Source organism: Typopeltis vanoorti, chromosome 5 (assembly GCF_054136105.1).
Source record: "Typopeltis vanoorti isolate ZY-2024b chromosome 5, IOZ_Tvanoo_1.0, whole genome shotgun sequence".
Classification (NCBI taxonomy): domain Eukaryota; kingdom Metazoa; phylum Arthropoda; class Arachnida; order Uropygi; family Thelyphonidae; genus Typopeltis; species Typopeltis vanoorti.
In genome coordinates, this window is record NC_143553.1 from 149,330,510 (window position 1) to 149,355,103 (window position 24,594).

General features: G+C 35.8%; 1 protein-coding gene across 1 annotated transcript in view; it reads right to left on the bottom strand.

The window, feature by feature from the left end:
• Cand1 (Cullin-associated and neddylation-dissociated 1) overlaps positions 1-24,594 on the bottom strand; it is a 414,848-nt gene that overhangs the window by 14,861 nt on the left and 375,393 nt on the right. Inside the window, exons 27-28 of the mRNA XM_090392833.1 lie at positions 22,057-22,246; positions 4,281-4,469 (exon numbers count right to left, since the gene is read on the bottom strand). Coding sequence (XP_090248959.1) covers positions 4,281-4,469; positions 22,057-22,246 — 379 coding nt within the window. The remainder of the gene's footprint in view (positions 1-4,280; positions 4,470-22,056; positions 22,247-24,594) is intronic.

Below are 24,594 nucleotides of genomic sequence, written 5' to 3' on the forward strand. Positions count from 1 at the left end.
AGCCAATGGGAATGATGAGAGAATAGCCGATGTAAATACCCGAGGCAGTTTCGGTCGGATGTCAAAGCCGCGGGAGGTCAACCGAAACCAATAACCGCAGAGCGAACTTCAAGTGCCGGAGAACTTGCCCGTATGCTGAAACCTCTTGCCTGAGCTATTCGAGTGCAGGAGATTGAAGTCCAAAGTCCACTACTATCCCGATGAAACGCCCCTGAAGCAAAACTCTCCAGAAGGAAGCCTAAGGCCCAAGATGAAAGGAAAAGCATAGGGACTTTAGTACTAGACCTTAGATGAGTATGTGACACAGAGCCTCTGTAAGTTTGTTCCATCTTTTGTAATCTAGGAGATACATTATAGATGGACTGATAAGAATTGAGTTAATAGTAATAAGATGTGTCTATAAAAGAGTCATTTGGCATGTTAGTAATTGGTATAAATTTGTGAAATAACTTGACACAGTTAGCTAACCTCTTTTGTGAGTGGATTAGAATCTCAATAAGTTGATTTTGTAAGCAGAGAGTAAATAAGTAATTGTGCTATAGAGTTATTTAATATTGAAGTGAAAAAGTTTCTCTTTATGCTAAAGGTTTAACAGATAGGTAGAGAGGGCAACCTCCCTATTGTTTGATTGATGTACCTTTTATACTAGTGTAAATAAATGTGTTTTGTTTATATGTCAATAGAGTGCTGCCTGATCTTTCAAATTACAATGCACTGTTCCTAAATAAACGTGAACCTAAGAGCAGGAACCAAGTAACATAGCAGAAGCGTGTAGTTAAGTTCAAATTAGACCACGACTGTTTGTGTTAAAATTTATTAAAGGAATTTGTGTTAGAGAGAGAGAAATCAACCGGCCATATTACTGAGTTTTATGCCAATTAGATGATGCTGGTGTGCAGTCTTAACAAACAAATTTTCCAGTATTCATAGACATACGACTCAGTACAAAAGGTCAATAAGCCTCTTACGCAATAGTAGGATATATAAGGAAAGAGTGTAATATAATAAAATAAAGGTATATACAAATAGCGGAAAATAATAGCCTCATTATTACAGTAACAGAAGCAAACCCATTTACAATTAGGGGCTCGTCCGGGATAGTAACGGGCTTTGGGCTTCAATCTCCAACACTCGAATAGCTCAGACAAGAGGTTTCAGCATACGGGCAAGTTCTCCGGCGCCTGAAGTTCGCCCTGCAGCTATTGGCTTCGGTTGACCTCCCGTGGCTTTGATATCCAACCGAAACTGCCCCGGGTCTTTACATCGGCTATTCTCTCATCATTCCCATTAGCTTCTCCTCTGGCGTGGCCTTGTCATAACGTCCTGTCCTCTGGATCCTACTCCCGATATTTCTGCCTCTATCTGCTGATGACCTTCATTTATTTACATTAATACAATAATACATTAATTAAATGATAGGGAGGTTACTCTTTCTACCTATTCGTTAGACTTTTAGCATCTTCTTCTTCTTCTTCTTCCTTATACCCTCTTTTACCTTGCGGTGTCGAGGGTCCATTGATCATCGGACCTCAATCCATTTACAGGATAAGGTGGTCAAGCCTTATGCCCCGGTGTATCCTATGGCCTGTAGTGTTGAGTTCTCAAGACCAGTTTGCCTGCATTGCGGGATGAAAAACCCCAGAATAAACTGGGGAAAAAACCCTGCTGTCCACGCCCAAGACTGGCTAACTTGGCTATGGCTGAGGAAGATCCTTCAGCTCCTCACGTCACCGACGGGAATCGAACCTAGGACACTCCTTCCCCAGGCATATGGTTGCGAAGCGCATAACCACTAGGCTAACCGTGCGAACCTTTAGCATAAAGAAACAAAATTTCCCTTTTCGCTTGTAAAATTCCAAGCTACATCAAATTTTACAATACTTCTAAGGACCAGCTTCCAAATCAATATATCACCATTGGAAGATATATCATGACTGCTTTAGCAATTTCAACTTACTAACATTTCTTTCAAAATTTTTATCAAGTTTAACATAGCTTCGATCCAATAGCCATCCTACTTTTAATTCCTAATTCACATCGACCATCACTTCCTACCACCTCTATTTTATCTCCTTCAATCAAATTCACTGGAAGAAGCTACTGGTATTTAAATTAAGCTTGGCATTTTTCTTTTCCCTCTTATTTCATTAGAATGAACTATTCCAGATCTTCCTTGCCTCATAGCATATCTTAAATTACTTATTTTCTCTGCTTTGAATCTTAATTCCTGCTGGGTCTTTATCTAAGTCAGTCATTCTTATAACATGTTCACTATAAATATTAAAAAGATAGGATGATAATATATCCCCCCCACCTTATCACCTTTCCCACTCAAACACTGTCCATTTCTTTGCATACTGCTCTCAATAATTCCATTACATTCCAATCAGCTCCAGGAGATTTTCCTTTTGGCAATACCATTTGCTTATATCACCTTGCTTTTCATAATCATAGGTTCCTCAATAAATTTTCTCCATTAAATTTTTTTTCCCAAATTACTTTTTACTATATCCAGTCGAAGGATAAACTATTCCAACTTTATTTATCTTTCTATACAGAGCTCTTTTTCTTTCTGTCATGTTACTTTCTTCAACTGTTTTGTACCTTTGGTTCTGATGTTTGTCTTTTCTAGTTTATCTCTGAAAATCTGCATTCAATTGTCTAACCCATTCTTTGTCTTCCTGAAGTTTTCTTCTTCTTCTATTTGAATAGCCTCTTCTGACAGCTTACAATGTTTCTTTCTTGTTGATTTAATCAGATTTTTCTTTGCTTTATTATCACTATTATGAATCTTCACAAAAATAATGAATTCTCCAGTATCAGAGATTTCCCCCAAATTAAGTCTTAGCATAAATATTAAAAATAATATAAATTAGTTATAATTAATGATTAATTCCAAATTCTATAAATTTTCCTGTTCATTATCTCCTCCAAATCCCTAGCCTCTTCACTTCTTGCAGCCCAGTTCATCAATTTAATTTTTAATCCTAAATTGCCAAGATGAACCAGCAACCATTATTATCTGACTATATACATTGTCAGTCTCTTTAAATTACCCTACATGATCTCGTATCACTTCATTAACTACTGTTTTTCCCAGTTCTACATCATCAGCAAACAATTAGCTATCCCCCCCCAAACCGTTTCCATTATTGTTAATGTACAAATCAAACAGCAGAAGCCTGAAAAAGGTTAAAAATCTGAAAAACTCATAACTAATTTAATGCAATGTTAATAAAAGTGCAATGATTCAACTTTCTTAACTCAAAAGTAGATACAGCACTAAAATGTGTTATCCACATTTGAGAAATGCTGGCATTAGTCCACTTTTATGCTCAATGTTTCAATTAATAATAAAAAAGTTATTAAATTAAATGTTTAAACCCCTCCATGACTTATGGGCCATCCTGTACAATCCAGCTCCAAACTAATTGCACCAACTTCTCATCCTCTTCTCTCATTCCATCTGTTTTTCAGAACACCCTTTCCGATATCATTTTCCTCCAATGAATGCAACCTTCACCCACTTCTTCAAGAAACTCATCAGCAAAGCTTCCTTTCTCCCTAATTACTTGCCCACACATGGCAGTGCTGAGTTAGAGGTTTTTTTATAGCCTCTTATGCATGTGGTTGACATCAGCATTATACATGTCAACTACTGATTATATCTTTTATTTAACTAACTAACTTGTCTTGATGTGCATACAAGTGATGTGAAGTAATTATTAAAAGTGCAATATCATTGATACTACAATGAAATATCACAGATCATGCAGTTAAACATTTTCATGTGAATATATTTATGGAATGGTGGAACATTTTATGGTTGAATAGATCTCCTTATTTCCAAGTAACAATGATTCACAAATGACAATTAATTGCACCAGCATTTAAGAACACATCTTACAATATCACGTCTTAGTATGAAGATTGTGAGGACTATTTATCTTTCCACTTATCTACAAACAATATTCACCAGATACTTTTCCTGCATATCCTCTCTTCACATAGCAATTAAAAATAAATAAAATATAAAGCAGATATACATCTTTAAACAAATATTAAACTGAAATTTTACTGATGTTTAAAATGCAGCTAGTACAATTAATGTGCTAATCATTCTCATACTAAAATTATTTGAAAACAGAATTTTCTCTCTCTGTATATATATATATATATATATATATATATATATATATATTTAAATAACTTTATTATCAAAAATAATTATGTAAATAACAAAAAAAGATATAAAACGTGAAAAGACTGTACAAACTTACCCTAACTTTTGTTTCATTGTACAGCTGAGGAAGAATAGAATCTAAGAGATCTCTCACAAGAGACGGCTTATTGTGAGCAGCAGAATTAAAGGCTACCAGTGCTACTCTCCTGACATTGAGATCAGGATCCTGTAGAGTTTTTAAGAAATCACCTATACAACCACGAAGAAGAGCATCAATTGGTTGAGGCTATTTAAAAACAAAAGAAAAATAAAATAAAATAAAATAAAATAAACACAGCAATCCCATTATATAGCAAAGTGTTTCCAAACTTGTAAATGAGAGTTAATTAACAGAATTTAAAAACTGGTAGTCATTAAGTAAAGCTAATTCACTGTTATAACGTGAAGCTTATCATACATACACTGATCGGAAAGATGTCAACGGACACCATAGTGAGGAACAGCCATGGCACTCACCTTCATAAGATGTAGGACCACCTTTTGCTGCTATGAATGCAGCAATCCTACAAAACATACTTTCCACAAGTGTACAGCAGTTCATGGGAATTTTGGACCATTCTTCCTGTAGACATGTAATGAGGTCCTGGACTGTTTGTGGGGTTGACATTCCTTGACCTCACCTGACACTCCAATTCCATTTCAACCCACAGATGTTCAACATGGTTGAGATCAGAGCTCTGGAGACCAGTGAAGTGTGGTGTCATTCATGTCCATAAACCACGCAGTCACAGCAGAAGCCTCCTTATGACATGATGCATTGTCTTACTGAAAGAGACAATAGTCAGTTCAGTAGAAATGTCACAAAGTAGGAAGCATTGCATTGTTCATAATGTCCATATATCTCTGAGTTTGATGTTCATGGCACCACAAACAGAGGTCCAAGGCCAAAACAGGAAAAACAGGACCATACCATTACACCGCCACCTCCGAAAAACAGGACCATACCGCCACCTCCGAAATTCATAGATGGGGTTATACACTCTGGTAAAAACATTCATTCACCACACCCACACTCATCCATCTGCTCAATAGAGGGTGTATTGAGCAGATGGATAAGTGTGGGTGTGGTGAATGAATGCACCCATTGTATGATTTGTTGCTTCATAACATAGCTTTCCAAGCTTCCGTGTTCCTGTACATACTCTTTGCACCACTGAAGACTTGCTGCATGTTGGTTCAGGTAATGTGAGGCTTGCATATTGCAGTAATACCATGAAAACCTACGTTGCGAGCTGAGCCTTAGTTCTGAATGTTTTTGTGCAGATTCTTGTTCCAGTCAATGCCTGGAACTCTACATTCAATGGATTGGCCAATGAATGGCGTTTTTGCAAATTATCCTTTGTAGCACTCTATAGTCACATTTGGTGAGTGTGGTGGGTCGTCCACTGTGAGTAGCACTTGCAGTTGACACCCTGCACTTCCATCTCAGTATGGCATCACTGCTTGTTCACCTGGATGTCCCAATTTGTCAACAATTTGCCAAACAGACAGGCCTGCAACTGGCATGCTATCATAATGCCTCTTTCAAACTTCGTTAGTTCCCTTTTCACAGTCATTTCACACCCAGACACATAGCACATCACATCCCTTCTATTTATACTGGCTATAAACACAGAACTTGTTACATGGCACAATGCACCTTGCCCATGGGATGTCTGTTGACATCTTTCAAAGCAGTGTATGCATTCCACCTGCACGTATTAAGGGTTAGATAACCTGCTCTAGAGACTAAACATGGCACTTTTCAAACCACTTCATGTTTCCAATAAGGACGGTCACACACACACATAGCAATGAAGATCTTCTATGAACCATAGTACAACGAAGGTCTAAAACTTAACTCTCTATAACTCTATACATGCTAGCCTGGTTGGCTGAGTGGTTAGCGTTTCTGCTCTCCAGCCAAAATGCTGCGGGTTTGAATCTCACCATGGGCATGGATGTTTGTGATTGTCTGTGAACCTACTAGTGGTGGTAGGCAGTAGATGGCATTGGTGCAGATGATGCAGTACACTAGTTCGTGGATTAGCTGGTGGAGGCAGAGAGTTGTGGAGTAGGTGCCTTCCCTCAATGAGAGTTTGGACTCCCTGGAGGTGTCATGTAATAATAATAATAATAACAGTGAAAACTATACTAAGTGTCAAATGTAGAAACTTAGAAAAAGGCATGCTGCTGTGTATGATACAAGTAAAATGCTAAACGATATTAAGATGTTTAATTCATGAATTTAAAATGCTATATATAGGTACTTATAATCAAAGTTTTCAACAATTCTTTTACTTCTGCAGTAAAATTCAGCAATAAAAAAAATCAATCGAAATAAGAATTTCGATATGTATCATTAATCATCACATGGGTTGCTTAAGGATCAAGGCCAAATAACTGGGAGGAGAGCTCCACAATGCCTTTAAGGAATGCAGTGAACTGACTGGGGTTTCTGACCTAACATCCAATTCTCAAGCTTCTTATGTGGTGCACCCATTAAGAGATATTCAAGGGGTACTGAAGGAATGAGGATAGACTGGCAATTTCAGACTTTGCCAACCAAATCGTACTCTACAAAACAGATATCACTTTTTGTCAGGGAACCAGAGTGAACAGTGAAAAGCCAGCTACTGGACCAAACTCTAACTGAACATCAAGAAGACAAAGAATAAAGCAAACATCAGAACCAAAGATAGGATTTGGTTTCGTTTGGTTTATGTTTTATTGGCACAAAGACTATAAGGCTATGGTTAAACTGCATCAAAACAAAAGTTTGCAGCAGTATACAAGATTTACAGAAAGTTATGAAAAAATTAAGCAAAAGAGTATTTACACATAGACAAAATGACAGCAAAGGCTACAGTTGCACACACATAGTAAAAGATACATAAATAAAAAGTAAATAAAGATATATACTAAAATGTACAAAGTTATACAGTGTCTTCATACAAATGAAATTACAGCAAAAGTTACAGCTGTGCATAAGATCAGAGGCCATAGTGGCACACAAAATAATCAAATATACATTAGTACATAAAAATGTAAATGAAAATATGTATTAAACTGTATAAGGTTAAACAATACATTATCTGCACATAAATAAAAAACAACAATACATGAAGTTAAAAAGTTATAGCAATTCACAGATAATCACTCTATATGAACATTCACTGGGCATCATATAGATGCCGTATGGTCACTCTGATGCTCAGTGATGTGCCACACCAGGCCTCACCATGTAGTCCTGTTGTTTGCTTTTCTGGAAGCCTCAACTCTCTGAAGATTGGTCACTCCACACACACACATACACAATTATCTCATTGATCTACCCCATCCTCTTTTTCCAGGAACTTTATCTTCTATTACTGTTCTGAGAAGTTCCCCCTTCCATCCTTTCAACGTGTCCAAAATATTTTAACTTTCTTCTGTCAATATCCTTAAGGAGCCTTAGAGTTCTACTGATCTTTTCTAACACCCATTCATTTGTACGCCTTTCAGTATATGATATCCTCAACAGCCTTCTGTAAGTAACACCACTTACAGAATTATTACTTATATTAATTAATTATTAATTATTACAAAATATTACTTGTACCACCACATTTCAAAAGCAGATATCCGTTTCTTATCTGAATTCTTTAGGTTCCAAGTCTCACATCCATAAGTCACTGTTGAAAAAACAACTGCATTCAAAATCCTCAACTATGTTCCCATAGAGATAGATCAATCCTTCCAGATTTTAGACAAGTTTCTGACTGTTGTTTCAGCCATTCCTAACCTTCTTCTGATAACTTCTGAACAGCAATTCTTCACATTAATAATGGATCCCAGGTACTCAAACTTGCTGACTTCCTCAATTCTTTCTCCATCAAGGTATACTTGTTTCTCAAGAGCTTCCCTGTTTGTATTTCCTTTGAGAACCATAATCTTTGTCTTGGTAAGATTGAGTTTTGTTTGTCTGAAACGTTTGTTTCGTTTCGTTTGAAGTCCTCTGCTATTACTGATTTTGTTAACTTGGTCAAGAATTAGTCCTAGTTCTTCCATGACATTACAAAGGAGTACTGTATTATCAGCATACCTCAGATTACTGATCAATCTACCTCCTATCCTAATTCCTGTCTTGAGCTTATCGAATTCTTCATGCATCATGTCCTCCACATACAGGGTGTTCGGGATAAATTTGACATATTTATAATTAATTATATTTTTCCGTAAGTTACATGTATTAACACACACTTCTCTTCATTTAAAAGTTTGGACCCTTCTTCATTCATATACAAGATGTCAGAAAGGATGGATAGCTGGAACCCACCTGAATCATGGAAGAGAATAACTTGTATCATGATGATTCGTGCCCGCCATCAAAATAAGGATATTACGACTGCTGCCCAATGCTCCCTGAATACAGTAAAAACAATCAGGCATGAACTAGAGACTTGCAATGGTGACTACGAGGATGTAGCAAGAAGAAAGATCCCTAGCAGACGATCTGATTGCGTTCGTACAGCAGAATTCCTCGCAAATCTGCAGGAACAGGTGTTGAAGAACCCTGGCATTGGAATTCGGGCTTTGTTCGTGGAGTTGCTAACTGTAGTCAAGCCCTGGATAACAAGGGTAGCCAATGGTAGGCCGTATGTATGGCAGCAGGATTCGGCCCCTTGCCACACCTCTGGGAAAAGTCAAAAATGGTTGTCTGAAAATTTCTACGACTTCACCAGTCCAAATGTTTGGCCTCCAAACTCCCCAGACCTTAACCCCATGGATTATTTTGTATGGGGTGCAGTTGAAAAAGACACCAATCGCACTTCCAGTAATACAAAAGCCCAGTTAATGGATAAAATTAAAACAGTTTTTGCGGCCCTTCCCAGGGAGACTGTAGCATCAGCTTGTTGGAGGTTCCGAAGCAGAATTGAAGCTGTGATCGATGCTAATGGTGGTTATTTTGAGTAAATCTTGTTGATAGTATTGTAATTAACTCTGCCTATAATGTTTTTTTGTCAATTCATTAAATTTAATAGATACAAAGAAGATTTTCTTTTTCCTTACGAAACTGTCAAATTTATCCCGAACACCCTGTATATACTAAACAAGTGAGAAAGTCCTTGCCTAATTCCAATTCCTTTTCCAATCTGAAGCCAATCAATCAATCCGACACCTGTTCTTACCGTGGCTTCTTGCTCCCTGTACAAGTTGGCTATCAACCTAATAGTGTGTTGAGGAAAACCCATTCTTTTCATTACTTCCCATAGTTTCACATGCTCAACACAGTCAAAAGCTTTAGAGTAGTCTAAGAAACACATTATCAGAGGGAATCTAAATTCTTTATATTTTTCTATGATCTGTCTAAGGCAAAGGATCTGATCTCTGGTGCCCTTACCTTTCCTAAAACCTGCTTGTTCCTCAGGCATCTCTGCCTCAACTTTGGCCTCAATCCTATTTAGCATGATCTTTAATAAAATTTTGCTTGCATGAGATATTAAACTAATAGTTCTATAGTTCTTGCATGCCTTCATATCACATTTCTTATGTAGTGGTATGAAAACTGACTTCTTCCAGTCTCTAGGCCATGATCCTGTCTCCCATATGTAATTAATCTATGAAACACTCTTATCCCTCCATTCCCTGTGGCCTTAACTCTGCTGGGATATTTCATCTGCACCTGGGACCTTATTGATGTTAATCAAGGATAAAATCAATGTGTATACATTGTGTAGGAACAATCAATATAAGAAATATTACTTGTACCATCATCATTTTACTTGTGGTTTAAGCCAATAAGAATAATTTGGTTGGCTAAATCTCAAACTTCTAGCCCATTCTCATTCATTCATAACAGAGTGCAACCAAGAGAAGGTGAGGACTGGACATTAGGTTAGAACCCTGGTTGGTTCTCCATTCCTTTAAAGGCTATGTGGAGGTCTCCTCTCAGTTATACAGCTTTGACCCTTAAGCACCTCATAAGAAGTATTAATGGAAAGGAAATCGAACTTGCAGAACTGGAGAAGTACAACGTGGACATAATTGGCATTACTGAGACAAAGAAGATAAAAACAGGTGAGAAGGGAGGAAAGAAGTAGTGATAGCATTCCACACCAAACATGGACATAAACTTCTTCAGTTTCCAGTAGAGTTATGTGGGCAAATTCCAAAATCAGGAAAGGGAAAATGAAATGTATTTGTGCCTATAGTCCCCAAAAAAATAAGATTCTCCTAAGGAAAAAATAGAAACATTTTTTGTCAACAGAACAGGCAGCTGACAAAGAAAATGGAAAAAGTGTGCTACTTGCTGGAGATCAAAACAGCACAGTAGGAAGTGAATCCCACCAGGCATGTAGGAATGGTTTGGAAAATGGAGAAAAGGGCAAAGTTAATAATAATGGTAAGTACCCCTGCTGTATTTCTTCTCAAGATATGGGCTAATCATTACTAACACAATGTTCTAACATAAAGTTATGCACAAGTTCATGGAGAGATGATGCAAGAAATAAGAAAAGCCTCATTGACTATATCATTGCTGATAATGATATCTTTATGCAGTTTAAGGATACAAGAGTGTATTAGGGGGATTAGAAGTCAAGACCATCACATAGTTCTAAATAGGATGCAATATTCATTTTCAATATTCAAAAGCAACTGACACAATGAAAAAGGAAAAGTTTGCCCTTTTTGGGGATCTAAATAGCAGAGTAGGAAATGATTGTCAGACATACAAAATTTTTTTGGGAAAATTTGGAGAAAATAGCAAAGCTAATAATAATGGCAAATGCCTGTTGGATTTCTGCTGAACATGGACTGGTTATTACTAACACCATGTTCCAACATAAAAATATCCACAAATTCACTTGGAGAGAAAAGGCAAGGAATAAGAAAAGTCTCATCAACTATGTTATTGTCGATAATAGTGATGTTTACTCTCCTTGGTGTAGGACACCAGAGTGTACAGAGGATGTGAAATTGGAAGTGATCACCATTTAGTCTTGAGCAGGATAAAATTGAATTTCATATTGAAAAGAATTACATGTAAGAAAGTTTTAAACCGAATAAAAGTTAAGCAGCTCTCAGATGTGAACTGTAGACTAAAATATACAAAGATTATTGAAGAAAAAATGAATGAGTTTGAGAACAGGAACCAAACATCGGAGATTCAGTGGTAAGCCTTGAAGAAATCCTGATTGAATCAGCCAGAGAGGCATGTGGTGAGGTTGTCTGCAAGGATAGAAAAATCAGAACTCCATAGTGGACACAGGAAATTAAAGAGGCAGTGAAAGAAAACAAGAAAGTATATCAAATGTTTCTAGCAAATAAGTCAGCTTGTGCTCTTAGAGAATACAGAAACAAATGTAAGAAAGCTAAACACTGTGTAAAATTAGCTAAACAAAAGTCATGGGAAGACTTGGGTAACAACATAGAAAATAAATATCAAGAAGGTGGCAAAATATTCTGGTGGTTGTTGAGGAAGCTCAGAAATGGAGGAAAGAGTGTTGTAAAAGGAATTAGAATGATAAAGGTGACATGAAAAGTGGAGAAAAAGATATCCTTGAAGTATGGAGTAATTACTTTGAAAATTTGCTAAATGAAACAAGCAGTGATGACATCACAGTGATAAAAAACACTGACCAGGCATGCAGTCAGGAATAGATATCCATACTTGAAGTAGAAAAAGCCATCAAAGTCTTGAAATGTGGAAAGGCAGCAGGAGTAGATGATATTCAACCAGAAATGCTGAAGTATGGAAGTATAAAAGTCTTACGGTGACTGCACTGCATAGTTCAGAAGGCCTATACAGAGGGACGAATTCCCGATGATTGGAGTAGAGCTCTCATAGTACCCATATATAAAAAGTAAAATAAAACTGAATGTGAGAATTACAGAGGTATTTCCTTAGTGAGTGTTCCTGGTAAGATTTATGCAAGTATACTTCAGAAACAGTTGAGAAGAATTGTGGAAGAAAAGCTTGGTGAAGAACAAGCTGGATTCAGGCCAAATAGAGGCAGTCAGGATCAGATCTTCACTTTACGAGAAAGAGTTGAGAAATCATGGGAATATAACAAAGATCTGTATTTAAGTTTTGTAGATCTGGAAAAGGCATATGACAAGGTGCCAAGAGAGAAGCTGTTCAAAGTGCTACAGTTGTATGGTGTGAATGGAGTATTACATCAAGCGATACTTAGTTTTTATTTGAGTTGTAAGTCAGCAGTAAGAATTGAAGGAAGTACAGGAAGATGGTTTAACGTTAAATCTGGTGTCAGACAAGGATGTACATTATCCCCTCTGTTATTCATTATCTATATGGATCACATCTTGAAGGAAAGTGGTATTAAACCTGGTATCAAAATTGGAGATGTTAATCTCATCTCTTTCTTTATGCGGACGATGTTATACTTCTAAATAAATCCGCTAGAAGTCTGCAAGATTCCCTGACTAAATTGAATAACTTTTGTAATAGATATGGTATGAAGGTCAGCAATAACAAGACAAAGACAATGAAAATAGGGAGAAGCATTGAAAATGTCAACTGCATTGTGAATGGAGAACCTGTGGAACAAGTAAAACATTTCAGATACTTAAGCATGATTTTTAGTGAAGATGGTAAATTAAATATGGAAATAGTAGGAAGTTAATTGAATAAATTTGTATGAAATAAGAGAGAAATTAGTTGGAACGTTAATTTAGCTGTATACAAGACAGTGTTCAAACCAGTTTTAATTTATGGATCTGAGAGCTGGGTCAGAAGTAAAACACTTGACACAGCTCTCTGCTTTATGCAGACGATGTTATACTTCTAAATAAATCCGCTAGAAGTTTGCAAGATTCCCTGACTAAATTGAATAACTGTTGTAATAGATATGGTATGAAGGTCAGCAATAACAAGAAAAAGACAATGAAAATAGGGAGAAGCATTGAAAATGTCAACTGCATTGTGAATGGAGAACCTGTGGGAAAAGTGAAACATTTCAGCTACTTAGGCACGATTTTTAGTGAAGATGGTAAATTAAATATGGAAATAGACAACAGAATCAACAAAGCTGGTATGGTAGGAAGTCAATTGAATAAATTCATATGGAATAAGAGAGAAATTAGCCAAAACATTAAATTAGCTGTATACAAGACAGTGTTCAAATCAGTTTTAACTTATGGATCTGAGAGCTGGGTCAGAGATAAAACACTTGACCAAAGACTAGAGACCACAGATATGAAAGTCCTAAGAAAGATTAGGGGCACGAACAGATGGCATCAATGGCAATATCATATTAAAAATGAGTATATTAGGAAAGAACTTGACATTGTCAGCATTGAGGAATGTGTTAGCAGAGCTAATCTCAGGTGGTATGGTCACTTAAACAAAATGGGCGAGGAAAGATTAGCAATACAAGTGTTCTCTGCCAGGTTGTCAGGAAAAAGACCCAGAGGAAGACCAAGATATAGGTGGATTGATATGGTAAAAATTGCCTTAGATGATAGAAATATAAGATCTGATAATGTTGGAGTCTGGACAAGTAACAGACTGATTTGGAGGAAAATTGTAGACAGGAAGTTAGTAATGATGTAAATTTTTCATGTAGTACTATCATATCCTGTACACCCCTTGAGGGTACATGTCAGGAATTTGATGATGAAGATCACATTTTTACTTTATGAGAAATAAGAATATAACAAGGATCTGTACTTTAATTTTGTAGATCTGGTAAAGGCATATAACAAGGTGCCCAGAAAAAATCTTTTCTAAACACTACAATTATATGGGAAAAAAAAGAAACATTCTACAAGAGCAATACATACCATATTTAAGTTGCAAGTAAGCATTTAGAATTGAAGGAAATACAGGAAGACAATTTGATGTAAAATCAGGAGTAAAACAAGGATGTACATAATCTCCACTCTTATTTCTATATGGGTCACCATATGAAAGAAAGTGGCATTAAACCTGATATTAGAATCAGAGATAACAAACTTAGATCTTTGCTTTATGCAAATGATCTCCTCCTGAACACATCCCATGCAAATCTACATTCCTCTAACTTTCATAACAGCTGTAAAATATGGCATGAAAATCAACAATAATGAAACAAAACTATGAAAATAGGCAGAAATACTGAACACATCAACAGGATTCTGAATAGAGAGTATATAGAACAAGTAAAATATTTCAGCTATTTAGGCACAGTTAGAAAATTAAATTTGGAAATAGACAATAGAATAAGCAAAGCTTGTATGGTCAGGTGTCAGTTGAATTAATTTATATCGAATAAGAAAGAAATTAGCCAATAGACCAAACTAGCAGTACACAAGGTAGTGTTTAAACTAGTTTTAGGTTATGGATCTGAGAGCTGGGTTAGAAATAAAACACTTGATCAAAAACTAGAGACCACAGATATGATGATAGTTCTGAGAAAAAATGGGAGAGTGAAGAATCAATGGCAGAATCGTTAACATCGTTAGCATTCAACAATGTGTGAGCAGAGCTAATCTAAGGTGGTAAGGCCATTTAAATAGAATGAGAGAACATAGGTTAGCAAAGCAGGTGTTTGATGCAAAAGGTGACAGGAAAGAGACCCAGAGGAAGATGAATATCTAAGTGGATTGATTCAGTTAGTGCCTCAGAAATACAAAATGTTAGGTACAATATTGGAGTGCTAACAATTAATATGGTAATTTGGAGGAAAATTGCTAATGGAAGATTAATGATAATGTAAACTTAATCATGTAATGCTGTCACAGTAGCCTGAACAATAATGCAGAGAAATGACCACACTTCTGACCCTATGCTTAATCCAGACTTTCTTTTGATGAGCCACATTAGCAGGAGTCCACCTGGATACTGAATGCATGAGGATAGGCATTCTGCTGCTCAGTTACACAAGGTCCCTGCTGCTTTTATCAGGGACCTTGTGTAACCAGGGAAAACAGTGAAAATGTTAGTTACAGGAACAAACTCAAATGGAACATCATCAGAACTGAAGATAGGCATTATCAACAGAAAAGAAGCATAACTGATAAAGTTATGCTTCTTTTTTAAGAATTAGAGAAATACCATACTATCATAACTGGTGTTAACTACGACAAAGGAAAAAAAAAATCTAATTTGTTAAATAACTATAAGATGTTATAGTTAGACAATGGTGATCAAGGAAAGGAAGGAAAAGGAGCCATAGTATTTAATATTAAATGCAAAGATAAACTTTTTGAATAGTAGCCAATTTCAAGAAAAGTGATGTGTGGAAATTTCAAACAGTGAAAATGGAAAATAAGATAGATATTTATGACTATGAACAATGGATATTTGTGCTTATGGTCCTGCAGAAAGTTCTATTAAGCAAGAAGTGAAGAAGTTTCTCAAGTCATTGGAGAAGGTGGCTGACAATAAAAAAGGAACAACAGGTTCTTGTTGGAGATCTAACAGCAGAGTAAGAAATGAATACCAGACAGCAATCCAGCAGGCACTTAATAGCAAAGCTGATAAGTACCTGCTGGATTTTTGTTTAGGACATGGACTAGTCATTACTAATAATATGTTCCAGCCTAGAGATACTGTATATACAAATTAACACTGATAAATTTATCAGTGTAAAGAAATAAGAGAACACAAGGATTTGAAATAGGAAGTGATTGCTATTTAATTTTGGACAGGATAAAAATCATCATACTCTTAGGAAAAATATGTACAAAAAGCTTTTAAAAAATCAAAGTCAAGCAGTTTTTTAGCAGTGAGCTGTAGACTCAAACAAATATTATTCATGAAAAACTGAGTTTGAAAGCAAGAATCAAATCTTTGAAATTCAGTGAAAAAACCTAAAGAAAACATGATTGATTCAGCCAGGGAAGCACATGCAGTGAAGTGTGTGTGCAAGGGCAGAAAAGTCAAAATTTCATTACGGAACACAAGAAGTTAAAAAGAAAATACAGAAAAAAACATGCTCTTTGTAGCTTCCTCTTATCAGATTTGTCAATCAAAGCTGAGATATATCAGCTTTGATTGATAAATCAAATATATCTTAGGAATCTGTGATTTCACCCACATGCTTCCTCCTATATATTAGTGACCTGCTCTCGTTAATCTCAAATCCCATCCGTAGTTTTACCAATGACAGTACACACCATTCTCTTGCTTCATTTGGTAAGCTTTATAGTGCTCAAATTATTCAAGCTTCAAAATTTTTCCATACTAAACACTAATCTCCTCACCATTTTCCAGTGGGGGCAGGGATAATCTGATGATGAATTTTAATGCCATCAAAAGACAATTCTGTCATGTTTTAAAAGAAAGCCCCCCACACACACTCGTCTGATATTTTGATCTCTAGCTATGATCAATTTTCTTTTGGACTGACTGATTTCCAAATTTAGACCTTTTTGGAACTTATGAATCCCATCCATAGCCTTCAAAAAAGTACCTTAAATTTTTAACACTTCCACCATCTTACCTGCATAACTGCTGATCGCATATAAATCCCAATCTTAGCATACTGTTCTCACATTTTTTGTATCACTGCCTCAAATATCTGGGGTGGTGCAGTAAAAACTTCCCAGAGAATGAAGTTCACACAAATTATGGACTCTACTACCATGTTATAAATAATTATTTTAATTTCCCAATGTTTCGACCTTCATATTAAGGTCATCATCTGGAGTATACACATATATATACACACACAGAGACAAGCTAAATTGCATTTCACACAGTATGCTGAAGAGAGAATGAACTGAATAACGTACTTAAGCTCTTACAAATTGCCTACTGGTTTCACTAGTAACTGACTAGCTTTCTCAAGGCTTGCATAGCACAAAAAAAGGTAAATGCAAAAAAGGTTTAAAAATACAAAGAACTGTTAGTACCTGTTAGGTAGCTAGGGTGGCACATTCGCATGACATAACTACTCAGCATCATGAACACGCGTTACATGCAAACGCGTAATATGATTATTTGCATACTGTAGCTCTGTTGAACTGAGGGAGTTATTAAATTTTTCCAGGTATCGTTCAGAATGGCCCCTCGATTTCTCTTTAGGTTACTTGCCGTACGTAGTACAACTGCCGCTTCTTTAAATACTCGATGTCTGTAATCCTCGTCTACGTAGGGTATGGAGCTGTTATTCCAGTCTATAGTGTGGTTCGAAGTTGAAAAGTGATGTGCCAATCCTGAGGTGATCCTTCTGTTGTGATTAACATCGCCTACATGTTCTTTCTATCTTATTTCCAGGCTTCTCGAAGTCTGTCCAATGTAGGAAAGACCACATGTGCATGGAATATTATACACACCTGGATATTTATAAAATGGCACGCTGTCTTTAGGAGATCTTAGGACCTGTCTTATGCTATTTGTTGGTTTAAATACAACCCTGATGTTATGTCTTTAACAATCTTGCAATTTTTGTGGAAGTTGAACCTATAAAGGGGATGACTGCTGTTGAGATTTGTTAGGCGACTGTTCTTTCTTGTTGGTTATCTTTGTATAGAAATTTGTTGATGATGTGTCTCGGATAACCATTTTGTGATAGAGTTGTAGCTATTTGAGACAGTTCTGTTTGAACTTCTTCCTCGTCAGAGATAAATTTTCTAGCTCGATTTCTTAGCATGTGGATGATGCTGTGTTTCTGTGACCTATGATGGTTAGAAGAGTAATGTAGATATCTTCCAGTGTCCGTTGGTTTTTTGTAAATCGACAGTTTGATACTGTTTCCTTGTCTTTTTACTAGTAAGTCCAAGAAGTGTAGCTGTTCGTTATTTTCTACTTCTAGAGTAAATTTTATTTTATTGTGGAGTGCATTGATTCTGTTAACAAACATATGTAAGCTTTCTAAGTTGTCTTTCCATATGATGAAGATGTCATCCACATATCTCCACCATATAGAAGGTTTAGGAGTAATGCTGGTGAATATTTCATCTTCAAATTTCTCCATGAAAAGGTCTGCACATGGTGGCGACAGAGGGCTGCCCATGGCTAGGCCTTCTAATTGTTTGTATATCTTTATTGAACTTTCCAGTTCAATAAAGCCAAACAAATTAGAAAATTTGATGAACTGTACAAGAAAAAATACCAGACACACAATGGCCTCCCAGTTAACAAAGTGATCTTCAACCTGTCGAATCACTGCCTTTCGAAACATGAATCGGAGATTCTAAAAAAAGGTTTTAACTTTTCTATCACTCCTAATTACATCCCAAAAATGGACTTTATGTGTGGAATTGAAAAAAGTCTCTACCCACTACCACAAGGTGTAGCCAACGACATTAGATTCAAAAGCACTATCATCCTAGCAACAGCAAAACAAACACAACTGAATACCACTCCATATGATAGGAAAGTTATTGGGGACTTAAGGAAGAACAAAGAAATAATAATTATGAAAGCAGACAAGGGGAATGCCACCGTTATCCTTAACTCAAAAGACTACATTAAGAAGTTAAACGACTTACTATCTGACAGTTCCATGTACAAAATCCACACCAGAGATCCTACAATGAAGAACCACAATGAGACAAACTTCCTGATCCGTAACATGAATACTTCGCCTGAAGAACTAAAACGAAAACTTAAATCCTCACATCCCATCACTCCTAGACTGTACGGGGCGTCTAAAGTGCATAAAGAAGAAGTGCCACTTCGTCCGATTGTGGATGGCAGGTCCTCCCCAACGTACCTATTGGCTAAGCACCTAGTGAATTTACTTAAAGGAAAAATTAGACAAACAGAGTCCTACTTAAAAAAATTCTCAATACTTTGTGGACAAACTAAAAAACATAAAAATTACACAAACAGACATAATGGCCAGCCTAGATGTAGTGTCCTTGTTCACGAATGTACCAGTAGAAGAAGTAATGAACATTATCAAAGATCTCTTTCCTGCAGACATCACAAAGATGTTCGAGCATTGCCTACAATCAAATTTTTTCAAAGTTAACAAGATATACAAACAATTAGAAGGCCTAGCCATGGGCAGCCCTTTGTTGCCACCATGTGCAGACCTTTTCATGGAGAAATTTGAAGATGAAATATTCACCAGCATTACTCCTAAACCTTCTATATGGTGGAGATATGTGGATGACATCTTCATCATATGGAAAGACAACTTAGAAAGCCTACAGATGTTTGTTAACAGAATCAATGCACTCCACAATAAAATAAAATTTACTCTAGAAGTAGAAAATAACGAACAGCTACACTTCTTGGACTTACTAGTAAAAAGACAAGGAAACAGTATCAAACTGTCGATTTACAAAAAACCAATGGACACTGGAAGATATCTACGTTACTCTTCTAACCATCATAGGTCACAGAAACACAGCATCATCCACATGCTAAGAAATCGAGCTAGAAAATTTATCTCTGACGAGGAAGAAGTTCAAACAGAACTGTCTCAAATAGCTACAACTCAAGGGGCCATTCTGAACGATACCTGGAAAAATCTAATTAACTCCCTCAGTTCAACAGAGCTACAGTACGCAAATAATCATATTACGCATTTGCATGTAACGCGTGTTCATGATGCTGAGTAGTTATGTCACGCGAACGTGTCACCCTAGCTACCTAACAGGTACTAACGGTTCTTTGTATTTTTAAACCTTTTTTGCATTTACTTTTTTTGTACTATGCAAGCCTTGAGAAAGCTAGTCAGTTACTAGTGAAACCGGTAGGCAATTTGTAAGAGCTTAAGTACGTTATAAATATATGGTCTATGTAACAATAAATCTTTATTTTGTAATACTTTATGACCAAAACATGTACAATTTAGAGAATGAACTGATCAGCAGTTATTTTACTGGCCTGACCTCTAGTGAAAATAAAATAAAATTACAATAAATAAATAAAATAACTACATCAAAGCTATATTCTATTTAAGACAATATCAGTGAAACATTCTTTCATATATATAGTTTTGTTACATTAAAAAAACGATGTCCTAATTTAACAATGACAATTGTTATGTTAGATTTAAGATCCTGGATTACCTATGGTCCTATCTGTAATCAACTCTTAGGGAGAAAGGTTACGTGGGTAGAATATGTGCCTTCCATATTCTTGGGATTTTTAGATCATCATTATTATTAAGATTAGGGTGATTGATAAGAATCTCACAGGCCTCCTTAAATTTACATTCATACCATGTTTTGGTATGAATGTAAATTTTACATGATGTAAACAACAGGTGCTTTTCCAGTCAATTCTATGCAAGTGTTCAGGGCATGATCAGAAAGACCAGCTTGACCATAGTTATCATATTTAATGTGTCGTTTATGTTCCTTTTTTCTGATAGGAATCGTGCATCCTGTTTCTCCTATATAGGGCAAATTACAGATGCAATGAATACGGTGTTCTCCAGGGTGGGCCAGCAGAGGGAGTGGATCCTTGGATGAGTTGAGCAAGTTCTTTAATTTTGCAGGAGGTTTAAAGGTGGCTTTAAGGTTGTATTTCTGTAGTATTCTGTTTATTTTTTTTTCTGATATCCCTTTAATGTATGACATGGTTACAGTTTTATTGTAGTCCAGTTTATTTTTGTTTTTAAGCAAGGTCTTTTACAGAATTTTGTTTATAGTATTTTGGCTGTAACCATTTTTAGGAAGGTATTGCCGATAACTTTTAATTCATCTTGAAGTGCTTTTTCATTGGAGCAAATCTTCAAAGCCCTGTTTTTTTAGTGTATTAATGACTCCCTAATTTTTGTGTTGGGTGGTGGTAGGAGTTTATGTGTGTATATTGGCCAGTATGCATCAGTTTCCGGTAAACAGTGAAGGAAAGACTGCCAGAAGGAAGACGTGTGACAGGTGTATCTAGAAATGGAAGTGTGTTCTGCTTTTCAATCTCAATTGTGAGTATATTTGTGTTGTTTGTTTAGGTGGCTGAGAGAAGTGTCTAATGTCTGGCGACCATGGGTCCAGATAGCGGAAACATCGTCAATGTATCTAAGCCAGACTTTGAGCTTTAAAGGAGGGGAACCAAGAGCACGTTGCTGAAAATGTTCCATGTAAAAGTTAGCAATAGTGGGGCATAATGGTGAGCCCATGGCTGTGCCTTGGGCTCACCGTTATCCCTCTTTCTGTTCCGTAAAACAGCTTTCCCTATATCCTTTTCCTTGATGATTACAACCTCTAGCTCTTCAAGAAACACATTTAACAGATTTCTTATTTCTCCCTAATCATGTGCCCACATATAGAGCAGTGCTGCATTATACATTTCGTGATCTTTGCGTGGGACCGATATTAAAAAAAAAAAAAAAAGAAAAGAAAAGAAAACTGATATCCTTCAATGTGTCAGATGACACTCAATACTATCATAAAGCTTAATTCTATCAAGAAGACAAATTCACTTAACAGGAAGGACTGGTAGGAGTGTTTGAAAGAAAGAAATCCCCTTTCTCACAAACTCTCTCCAAGTGCATTTCACAGGCATTGTTTGTACATGTATCTTTTTTTTTTATATGTTTTCATAAGTCATGTACTATTCCTCCAAATATAGAACATGAGCACATTTGTTATTCAACATCCATGCATGTTTCAGCTCTGCACAATGAACTAACTTTTTATTCTTTTATTCTCCTCTTTTGTTCTGTCTACTTCTGTTCTGTAAAATAGCTTTTCCTATACCTTTTTCTCAATGATTACAATCCCTAGCTCTTCAAGAAACACATTTAACAGATTTCTTATTTCTCCCTTAATCATATGCAGATATGATTAGGGAGAAATAGAGCATATAGAGCAGTGCTGCATTATGCATTTTGTGATCTTTGTGTGGAACTGATATTAAAAAAAGAAAAAGAAAAGAAAACTGATATCCTTCATCGTGTCAAGATAAGCATTTACATCATTGAAGATTAAACAAAAAAAGAACTTACCTGATCCGATATAGTAAACTTCATCGCTGTTACAACTGTACTACGTGCTAATGGTGACTCAGCATTTAGATAGCTCTTAAGTTTTGGCAAAAGATGTGGTGGGTCAATAAGTGTAAGTTTCCCTAGACATTCTGCAACAACATTCCGTGTGCCCTCTTCTGTACATTCACAATGGTTGAATAGCATAGCCCTATAATAATAATGCAATTACCTTATCTGAAAAAATATGATACCTATTATGTCTGTTACATATGTTTAAGACTTAATTAGTACTTAAGAAATTGTACAGTGCATATGAAGCAAGAGCCAGCTAAATTATCTTAATTTGCTGGTTATACATTTTTTTTTTAAATTATTAGTAAGGCAGAGACTTTTAGTCCCTGCCATTAATTTTATTTTTAAATAAGAACCAATGGAGAAATTGTTCTTTAATGGCTTAATAATTAAGTGAATATGTATATTTTTTTAAAATACCTTACTACATATCATTATCCAAGAAAGAACATCACATAAAAACAAGGAACTGCAAGTTTAATTAAAAGTGAAAACCACTTAACTGATTCTTTTTAAGACTTTCATACATATTTCTCATTTTGTAAATTTCATTTTTATCCTGTTCTGAAGATATCCTATTAGCAATAAGTCAAATGTCAATAACTGCTTATTTCTTGCATTGTATGTTTTCTCCATGTGAATATTCATATATATTTATGCTGATTGTGGTGTTCGGTAATTACTCTTATTTTCACATTTTTACAAACATTCTAGATATCCAGGAGTCATTTCCTGCTTTGCTGTTTAGGTTAGCAATGAAATCCATTTCTCATTTTTAAATTTGTTTGCAACACTGTATCTCGAAATTGAATGTGCCCTTATCACTATTTCCCAAATATAACATTTCAAGTTATTATTTAGCACTATCTCACCAGTTCAGGTCTTCATCTTTGTAACACCAATTATGTCAACATGATATTTTTGTTATTCTTCCGCTATGTCAATCTGTTTTCCAATACATGGGCAGAATAAAGTAAATCGTGGCCAACAGCCCAACATGTAACACACTCCAGCACTTTCTAGCAATCACTAGTCTGCTGGAAGTTGAAACTTTAACTTTATTTGATATTCGCCACATCAAATTTGCTAGTTTTCAGCTTTGTCATTTGTTTTTCACGATATTTCCTGATGATGGTTGGCAGTGAAGGTATTGTCAAAACTGTCCCTAAGTCTGAAGTTGAACTGCATATTGTTATGACTAGCGTCTGTTTATATTTCTGCATGTTTAAAGAAAAGTGGATGAATGATGGTGCGAGTTCAGTGGAACAGTGCCAAGGAAAATGCTTGTAGAAAAGGTATAATGCAAAAACCTGAATGAAAAAGAAATTGGAAGGAATTGGGTGGATGGATGGAGGGGGGGGGTAAAGAGAGAGCAATCACCTGTTAAACAAGACTACCCTCTTCTGGGTAGAATCAAGCATTTTAGGAAGGTTTGACACACACAACTCCAAGAATCGGAATACTCAACAGTATTCCAAGATTTTAGGATTCTGAAGATAATTTTGATGGGTTTCTGCCAGGAAAGTTAGTTGTGTGCCATCCCACAAAGAACAATTGGATCATGCCTGAAGATCTGGGTATTATCAAAGATCGGGGGAAGAAACAAACTCTTACAAGAAGCAAGACAGAATTATTTGACTTCAAACTTCTTTGGTTTTTACTATTCATAATATTGTCTCCAGTATAAATCAGAATTAAAAGATTTTTAATGGCATAATTCGTATCAGAATTAAAAGTATTTAGATCTGAAAACAAGTAGTAGCAGAATGACTTATAACATATAAACTGATGATGGAATTATTATTAAACTTATAATGCATATCATGTTGAGATGTCATACATATGATTTATTACTGATCTGTGCTATGTAATGCCCATCACAGTGTAGTTCTCAATCGCTTAGGTCCTCTATGTAGGTTGACCACAGTTGGTTTAAGATAAAGCCTTAATTTTCCTTATAGTGCATTACACATTGTACCATTGCAGTGGCTTCTTCAGATTTTCAAATATAGCTGTTAAATTTAATAAATGGCCTTCAAGTTATCTAAAAAGTCATGAGTTGCCAAATAACATGACTGCTAGTTTATTTCAACGGTATTGATAAAAAATTTTATTATTTTATTAAATAAATAAACTAGCATGTATTGCCAACACATAAAGCTTGTCTACTCATTTCAAATAACCTATTTTTTGCTACTTGTAAGAAAAGATAGGACTGATTTATGAGCTTTCCTTTTCTCTATATCTATGATCTGTTCTTTAATGAAGTTTTTCCTGAATGTCCCATCTGTCCAATGTAACCCATGCACAGAACATTTTATAAACACTATCTTATTACCTTATCAGGAAAAGATTTAAGAGGAAATATTCAGTTGTTTGCTGATGATGCAAAACTGGGGAGAGCAATAGTTGATAAAGGTGATGTAGATATCCTGCAGGATATCTACATCACCTTTTAAATTACCAGATTTAAATAAATTGGCA